This window comes from Lactuca sativa, chromosome 9 (assembly GCF_002870075.4).
Source record: "Lactuca sativa cultivar Salinas chromosome 9, Lsat_Salinas_v11, whole genome shotgun sequence".
In the NCBI taxonomy this organism is placed as follows: domain Eukaryota; kingdom Viridiplantae; phylum Streptophyta; class Magnoliopsida; order Asterales; family Asteraceae; genus Lactuca; species Lactuca sativa.
In genome coordinates, this window is record NC_056631.2 from 108,175,140 (window position 1) to 108,186,643 (window position 11,504).

Here is an 11,504-nt window from a genome sequence, read left to right on the forward strand (position 1 = left end):
GGATTATGATTGTGAAATCCTTTACCATCCAGGGAAGGCCAACGTAGTGGCCGACGCCTTGAGCCGAAAGGTGACAGCAGCCCCTATCAGAGACTTATGTCTGAGGATGATAGTGATTACTCCGTTGTTGGAATGGATCAGGGAGGCTCAGGTTGAGGGCCTCAAAGAGGAGAGGCAGAAGTGTAAGAGGATAGTGGGCCGAGTAGCTTCGTTTGATTATGATAGTCGGGGGTTGTTGACCCTTCATGGGAGAGTGTGGGTACCGTACGGGGGCGGAGTACGGCAGGTGTTGATGGACGAGGCTCATAAGTCTCGATTTTCCATCCACCCATGGGCAACGAAGATGTATAGAGATCTTCAACCCAATTATTGGTGGCCCTGCATGAAGCGGGATGTCGCCTGGTATGTTGAGAGGTGCTTGACCTGCAGGAAGGTCAAGGCGGAGCACCAGAGGCCTCACGGCAAGATGCAGCCGTTAGACATTCTCGTGTGGAAATGGGAGGACATCACCATGGATTTTATCACCAAGCTTCCCAGGACCGCACGTGGGGTAGATTCAATTTGGGTAGTAGTGGATCGGTTGACGAAGAGTACTCATTTCATACCGATCCAGGAGAGCATATCGGCGGAAAAGCTAGCAGATATCTATGTGCGGGAGATAGTTGCACGTCATGGAGTGCCGGTATCGGTGGTGTCAGACCGAGACATCCGTTTTACATCCAGATTCTGGAAGCGGTTTCATGAAGAGATGGGTACTCGTCTCCATTTCAGCACCACTTTCCACCCTCAGACGGGCGGGCAGAGTGAGAGGACGATTCAGACTCTCGAGGACATGCTCCGGGCATGTGTCCTAGACTTCGGTGGCAGTTGGGATACGTATCTTCCGTTAGCGGAATTTTCGTATAATAACAGTTACCATGCGAGCATTGATCGACCTCCCTTTGAGATGCTTTATGAGAGGAAGTGCAGGACCCCAATTTGTTGGGGTGAGGTCGGTCAGCGAGTCATTGGGAGCACGGAGGTGGTGCTCAAGACGACCGAGTTGATTCATTGGATTCATAGTAGACTGCAGACTGCGCAGAGTCGGCAGAAGAGCTACGCCGACAGGAGGCGTTCAGACTTGGAGTTCCGGGTAGGCGACATGGTTCTTCTGAAGGTCTCCCCTTGGAAGGGTGTCATCAGGTTTCGGAAGAGGGGCAAGCTGGGCCCCAGGTTCATTGGTCCTTACAGGGTTTTGGCCCGGGTGGGTCGAGTTGCTTATCGGTTGGATCTTCCGGCAGAGCTTAGCCAGATCCACAACACTTTCCATGTGTCTCAGTTAAGGAAGTGTTTTGTGGATGAGTCAGCAGTTGTTCCCTTGGAAGATATTCAGGTTGATAGCAGCTTGAATTATATTGAGAGGCCGGTCGCGATTCTGGATCGGAAGACAAAGACCTTGAGGAACAAGGTAATTCAGCTAGTGAAGGTGCAGTGGGAGCACCGGAAGGGGTCTGAGTTGATGTAGGAGGCTGAGGATGAGATGAGAGAGCACTACTCAGAGTTATTTGCAGATTCAGCCGTAGCAGACTTCGAGGAGGAAGTCTGAGTCAAGTGGGGGAGAATTGTAATGACCCGTCTCCGGTATGTTGTTTCCATATTATTTATTTAAGAAGTTTTCTACAGGGACTCGGCGAGTCTATAGTCTGACTCGCCGAGTAGAGACGGGATTTCGAGCACGTGTAAGTTGGCGACTCAGCGAGTCCATATTCGGGACTCGGCGAGTCCGCCTGCCAGGATGAAACCCTAAATCCCCGAGTTTGCTCACTATTTAATCAATGTTATGTGCCCCAACTCGCCTCCTTCACCCTCAGAGAGCTTGTGAGAAACCCTAAATCATTCCTTGTGTGATTAAAGTGTTTTTGGTGTGAAATCTTGAAGGATTGAAGAGGAGAAAGAAGAAAGGACCCAAAAGAGGAAGTGTAGAGCAAAGATCCAAGGCCAAGTCAAAGTTTATTGAGGTGTGTTTTGGAATTTCTATGTTTTATGCTTAAAATCTCCATTAGAACACCTCTAAGGCTAGTTTAATGTATTTCCAAGCTTATTAATTGTATGGATGCCTTATTGGTTCGAGTTATCCCCAGATCTGTTCATTTAAGAGCTTTAGAGCCCAGATCTATTGCCTTTTTCGAAGTTGTCTTGCATGAGAACCCTAGATCTAGCCTTATTATGCCTTTTGAGCCTTTTAATCTTCATGAATGCTTATGGGCACGTAAAGATAGAATCTTTACGTGTTAATCGAGCATAAGAAGCCAAGATCTACAAGTTATATGCGTTGGATTCAAGCAGAATCGAGTTTTTAGTAATTGCATGCATGTGACTCGGCGAGTCGTTCTTCGGACTCGGCGAGTCGAGTCGCGAGTCCCCGATCCTTCCCCTTTGAGTGATTCCGAGTGGAGACCAGTGGGTAGTGGAATGGACTCAGTGAGTCGGAGGTTAGACTCAGTAATGGAAGGACTCGGCGAGTTGTTCATACAACTCGACGAGTCTAAGGCAATCTTCATAATTTCAAGAACAACTCGTCGAGTTGTTCATACAACTCGGCGAGTCGGATGCAGATAGTCTGAGTTTTAGAATCAAATGGGAACTCGTCCAGTTAAAGCCATACTCGACGAGTAGCAGCAAGCAGGGTTAAGAAATGAGAGTAGGGACTCGGCGAGTTGGCGGCCCAACTCGGCGAGTCAGGTCAACTGTAAGTGACTTTGACCAGAAGAGTTGACCTTGACTAGGAGAGTTGACTTTAGCCAGGGGTAAAAGAGTCATTTTACCCCAATGCAGTTATTAGTATTTTGATTGAGTGTATTTGTGGAATTGTAGCCGGGGAGATACCGAAGCCGCAGCAGATAGCTTCCAGAGCCATACACTCAGCAGCCAGATCACGAGGTGAGTTTCCTTCCAATAGGAACGGGTCTAAGGCCACAATGCCGGCCCATATAGCTAGTAGTAGTTTCCGGACTTCGGTCTGATGTAGATTTTATTATGTTTGAAGCCTTCGTGGCTCAGGCAGGATTATGTGTTTCGGGTTACATCCCAATGCAGTATGCTATTTATGTGTTCATGCTAGTTGATATGTTTGTGCTTTGCTATGATCAGTAGTTCCGGACTTCTGTCCGATGCAGTCCGTTCCGGACTTCGGTCCGATGCAGTTAGTTCCGGACTTCGGTCCGATGCAGGAGGCAAGGCCTCAGTAGTTCCGGACTTCGGTCCGAGGCAGAGGGCAAGGCCCTGGCTAGTTCCGGACTTTGGTCCGATGCAGTTTCCGGACTTCGGTCCGATGCAGTGGGCAAGGCCCAGTATGTGTTTATATGTATTGTATGGTATGCGGTAATTTGGGGGAGCTCACTAAGCTTCGTGCTTACAGTTTCAGTTTTTGTTTCAGGTGCTTCCGCAAGTAAAGGGAAGAGCTCGGGATGATGGCATCGCACACACCACAACTTCAGTTTTTGTCCTGGGAGTTGATTCAGTTTCTTTGATATGTTTTTGATACAGTTGTGACACAGTTTTCTCACAGTATTTTATTATGGTTTTGAAATACGCAACGTATGGTTTTATCATGTGATACTCAGTTTTATGATCTTTGTGATATTATTTTAGTACTTTTAGAAATTTTAAACAAAAATTTTCGGGTCGTATTTTTGGGATGTTTCATTCAGACTCTAGGAGGGGTCTTAAGTCATAAAATGGGTTCCAAATGGTTAGTTTTGCTTCATGCATCATTTAGAAGGTCTTAATGGAATAAGACCTTGAGTTAAGCACTTATTGGTCATGATAAGTCATAAAGTTGGAGACTTTATGACTCATAAGAGTATTTTAGCCATGGATCTGAAGTATGGACGTAAGAGCTTAAGCCATTAAGCTCTTAATGGAATTTTTGGTTTTACGAGGGTACGCCCTGAGTACTCGTAGTACGCCCTACTACGAGGTCAACCAAGCCGATGGTGGTCACCCTGCGAGGCTTCGTGTATGCTCAACATACCTCCAGAGTATTCCCGACATACGCACCCTGAGTTGACTTGGCTGAGTTGACTCGGTTGGGTTGACTCGGTTGGGTTGATTCAGTTGACCTAGTTGGTTTGACCAGTTGACTATGACCAAGTTTGATCTTGAGGGTATTTTGGTTATTTTAGGATTTTGATGGAAATTGGTCATTTGGTGGGAATAGGTGTCGGTTAGAGAAATGAGATTCTTAGTCGAGACCTCATCAGCTTCTGTTCAGTTTGTGAGGTGCATTTTCCTCACTGTACTTTCGGGTCGAAGGTGTCAAGGCTAGCCCATTGGATTATGATCCTAGTTTATCTTATGTTGGTATGTTGTAGTGATCTGTTATGTTTTCATCCTGATAAATAGGATGATGTTATGCTTAGTGATTTGTAAGATCTGTTTGATTGTTTATTGACTAGTTATATGTATGCTTATATGTTATGTATATGGCGACATGGTTTATGTGTGGTTGGGTTGAGGCTAACTAGTATAGACTGAAGGCCAAGAGACCCAGGGCGTCCCAAATAGACTGCAAGCATGAGGGGCTTACCAGTCAGGCTGAAGGCTCGGAGAACGTTCTAGATAGGCTGAAAGCCCGGTGAGGCGTACCAGTCATGATGAAGGTTCTGTGAGTGTACCAGATAGACTGTAGGCCGGTGGGGCATTCCAGTCAGGCTGAAGGCTTTATACGCATGTTTTTGTATTATCCTTATGTTATGTGTTGGTACTTCTAGGGAACTCACTAAGCGTTGGCTTACAGTTTTGGGTTATGTTTCAGCTACTTCGGATGATCGCGGGAAGGCGAAAGTGTGACTGTACACATCCTCATGTTTTTAACTTATGATTTTAGGAGACTCTAATGTTGAACATGTTTTGAAAACTATGACAGTAAAAAATTTGTGAGATTGGTTGGTTTTAAAAACTATAAATTTCTTGTGATTTCTATGAGCGTTACAGGTTTCACGTTGTGACTAGTCCTTGGTCACGTCATGAGAGTCCACCAGGTCATTCCAACAATTCGCTCCATGCTTAGACAACTCAGTCATGGATTCTTACTAGACGGACCTCACAATGTAGGAATCACAAAGCCACGTTGTGAGTTCCATGAGCTCAACGATTTACGAGGTTTATCGTTGTCATGTCGTAAGACCTTATATCTCACATCTTGACTTCAGTATGGAGCTAAAAGTCAAGGTCTTAAGTCCTTATTCCGTTAAGCCATTGAATCCATCTTATCCAGAAGCTAAAGGGGGGCCCGAAGGTCCATAAAAATGCTTGCTTTATGGGTATGCTTGCACCATGCATGACCCAACCCATTCTAGGTCAAAAAGTGGACAATATACATCAAACTCTCATGCTTGGCTCTTATACCTCACCAACTTCCATATTTTGACAATATGATGATCAAGGAACCCTTAGAATCCATAAAGTTGCTAACTCTATGGATTTACTTCACTTAATCATGCTTAACATGAAGAAATATGGAAAAAAAATCCTAGATCTATCCATAATCTGCAATAACATTTGAACCTTTTATACTTACAAAGGTCCAACAACAAGAAGAGATGATGATGATGATGATGATGATGATGATGATGATGATGATGATGATGATGATGATGATGATGATACTTTGCCCACTCCACCACTAGAGAACTTCTATCCTCTTCTTTTCTCCTTCTTCAAGCTAGAAAATGCACCAAAAATGACTAAGGGCTTCAAGAATGATTGATATCAGGGTTTCTGGAGGTTTAGGGATTGTTTGTTTGGTATGAATGGAGTGGAATTAAAGGGTAAAGGATTCCTATTCCCTTGAATTCGTGTGTTTGGTTCATCTTTAAGTGAAGAAAAAGAAATCCTAAATGAAATATTTTTCCTTCAAATGAAGGAAAGTTCATTCCTTCACCATCGTAATGGAATTAATTCCTTCATAACATTAAAAGTAGCAGATTACGATTTTCCTTTACTAAATATTGCCATACACTTCGTCAAGTAAACCTAGACATCATCTCATTCTCGTTCAGCCGACAACCACTCCATTGCGTCTTCTCCACTTCGTCACAGGGTTGTTCAACGAGCTTCATTACAGGTAATATATATGCCTTTATCTCTATCTCTTTTATATATTCGAACCACACAACCCCTTTTGAAGTCGACCCCAAACAGAGCTACCGTGACATCGCTGGAGGGTTTTTTTCTTCAATCGCTATTGTGACCTATCTAATATCATGATATAAAAATTTGAAAAAAAAAATCCTTTTCTTTCTCTTCAATAGTTTTCTTAGTTGAACTTGATCTATAGTGGATGTGATTTCAAGATGCTTTTTGTTGTAAAGAATCGAGTCTTTTTTGGTTTCGAATGGATCTGAACCATACTTACATAATTACTAATGAGATAGTGAGAAGTGATCGAATTCTCACTTTGTTCTTGCTCTTGATCGTAATTGATTGGTTAATATGCATAATTGGATTATTTGACATAACAAAAAGTAGTATGATGTTTACCCTTACCAGAAGTACCCCTTTTTGTAAATCTTCCAAGTTTATCATAGTTTAAATACTGATTTAAGGAGTTCTTGATCATACACACTTATTTATCTAATGCATTGTATCAAGTATGGTTGCTAATAACATTTTTCTAAATCGATAGAACATAAATTTTGTTTTGGTTTCATTTTCTTAAGTGAAAAGAATTGTTGTACATGATATCAGAATATATATATATATATATATATATATATATATATATATATATATATATATATATATATATATATATATATATATATAAACACTGTGAAGAAGGTGATAGCTTGTAAGTTATATTTTCTTTTTTAACTTGTATGTAAAGATCCATTTCCTGCCAACCAAACAAGATTTGGAATCGGATTCAAATTCCTTATAGATTCATTTTCCAATTCCAATTTCAGTTCCTTCAGCAACAGTCTACGAACCAAACAACACCTTAGAGTGTGAGGGAGGCCGAGGGCGGATAATTCTAGCCCTCTCATTCTATTAAATACCGAAAAATTAGGGTTTTGGTCATCAAACCACTCTTACGTCGTGAGCAACAAGGGCTCATGTCGTGAGATTCAAGGAATGCGGGTCGACATGTCAACCTTGGCTAACGACGTGAGGGGCATTGCTCACATCATGACTTCACCCAAATATTGAATAAAGCTCGAAATCGTGCACCTTAAAACTGAATGTTACAAAACCACCTCAGATCTGTAAACAAGAAGACGAAAAAGTGGCGGTCGTTTGTAGATCGTCTCCGGTAACATCATAGCTCGCCACCCTAGCTTCGAGTTGCCCACATTTTCAGATCTATGTTGCCCTTTTTCTCATATTCACGCCGCCCATCATTGAGGTTTGCAGATCGATTCGTAAACACCATCCATCTTCTCTAGTAGTGTCATCATCACCTAACTTCATCATCACCTCGAGATAGATCGACAGATGTACAAAGGGTTTCAACATCCGATAAGGTTTTCTAAGGGTGATGACATTCCAGGATGGAACCGATGATAAGGGTTTCAATATGTGGTAGCGTTCCACCGGAGACCAAGAGTTTTCTAACGGTGATGACGTTCCAGGAAGAGACCGGTAGGTGGTAGTGGTTCAGATCTACATTGCCGAAGGTGGTTTTTGGTGGTCTGGCAAAAAAGGAGTCTCAGGTGGTGACTAGGATAGGCTGACGTGCGGTGGTGGTCCGACAGACAACGATGGTCATGAGAGGGAGAGAGAGAGAGAGAGAGATTATGATGATGATGTTAGTGTTTCAAGAGGCATATGGGTGGAGTAGGATGGACTTGTATATTTTTTTATTTAATTTTAAATAAGAAATACAATAAAATTATAAAAGAAATAGAAAAAGAAATTAATAAGGGAGTTCAAAACATATTGGATCAAAATCGCAACAAAATAAAAAGTTTAGGCCTCTGATGCTAGACCAAACTTTTTTGAACCAAAGTGGTAATTTTTAACTAACCATAAAAGACCCTTTATTAAATTGTGTCTTTATTTTATGAATTTACTAATTTCAAGTTATCTATGTATTTTTTTTCTAAATGTCTAAGACCTTGAGCCGCCTGTTGAATTGTAATTTGTTTAGTTTGGATTTTAATTTAATTTCCACTATTTAAATTTATATTTTAAAAACCAAAAAAGATATTGAGTAATTTGATTGGATTTCCAAACACCCTAATTTTATCGTTCAAAAAAATTTTAAACCAATTAAATAACAAAAATTAAACTATCAACGATTTGAATATTGCAATAAATAAATATCAAACAGAATACACTCCATCATAGCTAGAGGCAGCTAGAGTAAATGTATCCCCTAAAACCTCCCGTGTACATTTAATCAACTAAGCGTTAGAACTTAAAAACAACGCGGATACCTCTTTCTCAACATGCGTCCCACTTACAAAATACAAACATCCCTTCTATTATAATGAATATAAATACTCCCTCTCATACCTTTCTCTCATTCAAAAACAACCACCATGGCTTCAACTTTGCTTTCAAATTTCACATTCTTAGCCTCGTTTCTCATAATCATCTCAACCCTAATCAACCCATCCTCCGCCACCATCCCCCGCCGTCTCGCCGTCGTCCAAACACCACCCACAGTCCTCACTTACCACAAAGGCTCCGTCCTCTACGGCAACATCACCGTTAACCTCCTCTGGTACGGCAAATTTTCACCCGCACAGAAGTCCATCATCATCGACTTTCTCAAATCTCTCAACAACCACCTCCCGCCACCTCCTTCCGCCGCTTCATGGTGGCAGACCACCCGTAGATACAAAGGCGGGAAAAGGAGCATACACGTCGGGAAACAACTCGTTGATGAAAAATACTCCCTTGGGAAATTGCTTAAAGAATCCAATCTCATTTCTTTGGCTTCTAAAGCTAAAGGCTTTAACGTCATCAGCCTGGTGCTCACGGCGGCCGACGTCGGAGTGGCGGGGTTCTGCATGAACCGCTGCGGGACTCACGGGACTACTCGGGTGAACAAAGGACATAATTTCGCATACGGGTGGGTGGGTAACTCGGCAACTCAGTGTCCGGGTCAATGTGCCTGGCCTTTTGCTCAGCCGATGTTTGGCCCAAAAATGCCATCGTTGGTGGCGCCCAACGGCGACGTTGGCGTCGACGGCATGATAATCAACCTGGCGGCGGTTCTAGCGGGGACGGTGACGAATCCGTTTGACGGCGGGTACTTCCAGGGTCCGGCTACTGCTCCATTGGAGGCGGTTACTGCTTGTACTGGTATATTCGGGTCGGGTGCTTTTCCCGGGTACCCGGGAACAGTTTTAACGGATAAAAAGACGAAAGCTAGCTATAATGCGCAAGGCGTGAACAAGAGGAAGTATTTGTTGCCGGCTATGTGGGACCCTAAGACTTCCACGTGTAAAACACTCGTGTGAGATAAGAATTGGATAACTACGAGGATGACGTGTCATAATATGACCTGTCATTTAAAATTTAAATATATATTTGATTTATTTGGTTGATAAAGTACGTGGAGTGAAAAAATGTAAAAAAACGGTGTATTGTGTATTTATGGTTTCATTTTTACTTTCATTTCGAGATTGCAATATATTTTTTTCAGATTATATTTTAAAAATACAGTATTTACATTATGCTTGTGATAAAAGGATTTAATAGTACGCTGAAAATAATTATATCTTTTCAGGTCAAGTTTTATTAAAAAAAATATACGTTGGCATTTTATTTAAAAGAAAGGATATGATCGTCAAAACTTAAAATTATTCTTAATATGAATAAACAAAAACACCGTACGCGTAATTTTATTGTCATTACAAACTAAGGTTCTTATCGCTTTATATCAATTGCTTTTGTATAAATCCTTACAACCTAATAGTTCCTATTATTTTTATGTTCAAGAACAAATTTTATATTATTATTTATGTTTTAGATAAAACTAAATTATATATATTATTGATTGTATTCGAAAACATATTAAAATCTATATTTATTTCGATTACTTTTGTTCGATTATGTTCTTCATATGGAATAATACGATAGACTTTCCATCATTAACTAATCGTTTTTATCATAAATAACATCATTGTCGTATTAAAAAAAATGTTAGCAAAGATCAAATTTGTAGTCGTCGATTTCTCTGAAAAATCTGTATTTTGGTCTTTTACGAATGATAACAATTAATATAAAAGTTTTTCTAACATAGAAATAATAATATAAAAGTTTTTCTACATATAAGTATAGTTTTTTTTTTTTTTTTTTTTTTTTTTTTTTTTTTTTTTTTTGACTAAATTCCTTATTTCAATCCAATTAATAATGACCAAAATTCAATAAAAAAAGAATCATACTTTTATATATATATATATATATATATATATATATATATATATATATATATATATATATATATATATATATATATATATATATATATATATATATATATATATATATATATATATATATATATATATATATATATATATATATTAAAATGCATGGAAGGTTTCAACATGAAACTTTCTATGTTTATAATTTTAACACTATATTTTTATTTTTTTCTTAATTTTGCCACTAAAGTTTCAACAAACTTTTCATTTTTATAATTTTGCCATTTTATTTTTACTTTTTCATATTTTTGCCACTAAATATATTAAAGCGCATGGAAGGTTTCAACAGGAAACTTTTCATGTTTATAATTTTAACACTATATTTTTATTTTTTCTTAATTTTGCCACTAAAGTTTCAACAAACTTTTCATTTTTATAATTTTGTCACTTTATTTTTACTTCTTGATATTTTTGCCACTAAACTTTCTTTTTTACTTCTTTAAAACCTTTTTTCTTTATTCTTTTATAATTTTACCACTTTATTTTTATTTTTTTATAGTTTTGCCACTAAAGTTTCAACAAACTTTTTCTCTTTATTGTTTTTGAACTTTATTTTTACTAATTTTGCCACTAAAGTTTCAACAAACTTTTCATCTTTATAATTTTGACACTTTATTTTTACTTCTTTATATTTTTGCCACTAAACTTTCACCCGTGCAACGCAAAGACCTTTTCCTAGTTTGATATTAAATTGGAAATATTTTTTCCATTTCAAATTTAATATTGGTTATTAAGTGTATCTAATTAGATTAGATCCATCAAATCTAATCTTTTTTAATACACGTTTAGAATGTATAAATATATAATTTTAATACTTTATGATATTTGGAATAAATGAGAATTTGATAATTCCTAATTGAATTTGAAAATTTGAAATTGGCATGTAATTATTCAAGCCTGGTGATTTTAAAAATTGTTTGAGGAATCAATATAACATCAAAACTATAGTTTTAAAGTTTTAATCCCTAGGCCCATTTAGAATTATAAAGATAAACAATCACAATAAAGTTCAAAGATTCTACTACTTCAAGTGGATACACTTTTACGCCGAAAAACATTAAGAGCATATGGTATAGGCAACTT

The 11,504-nt window shown here is 38.9% G+C and overlaps 1 protein-coding gene across 1 annotated transcript; it reads left to right on the plus strand.

The window, feature by feature from the left end:
- Positions 1-8,380: 8,380 nt before the first annotated feature.
- Positions 8,381-9,609, plus strand: LOC111906685 (protein EXORDIUM-like 2). Its single transcript, XM_023902459.2, has one exon. It carries the CDS (start codon positions 8,526-8,528, stop codon positions 9,450-9,452), a length of 927 nt encoding a protein of 308 aa, XP_023758227.1. The 5' UTR covers positions 8,381-8,525; the 3' UTR covers positions 9,453-9,609.
- Positions 9,610-11,504: the final 1,895 nt, after the last annotated feature.

What these genes read in the sequence shown, in the direction of transcription:
- LOC111906685 (XM_023902459.2), top strand. Translation starts at nt 8,526, where the DNA reads ATGGCTTCAACTTTGCTTTCAAATTTCACATTCTTAGCCTCGTTTCTC.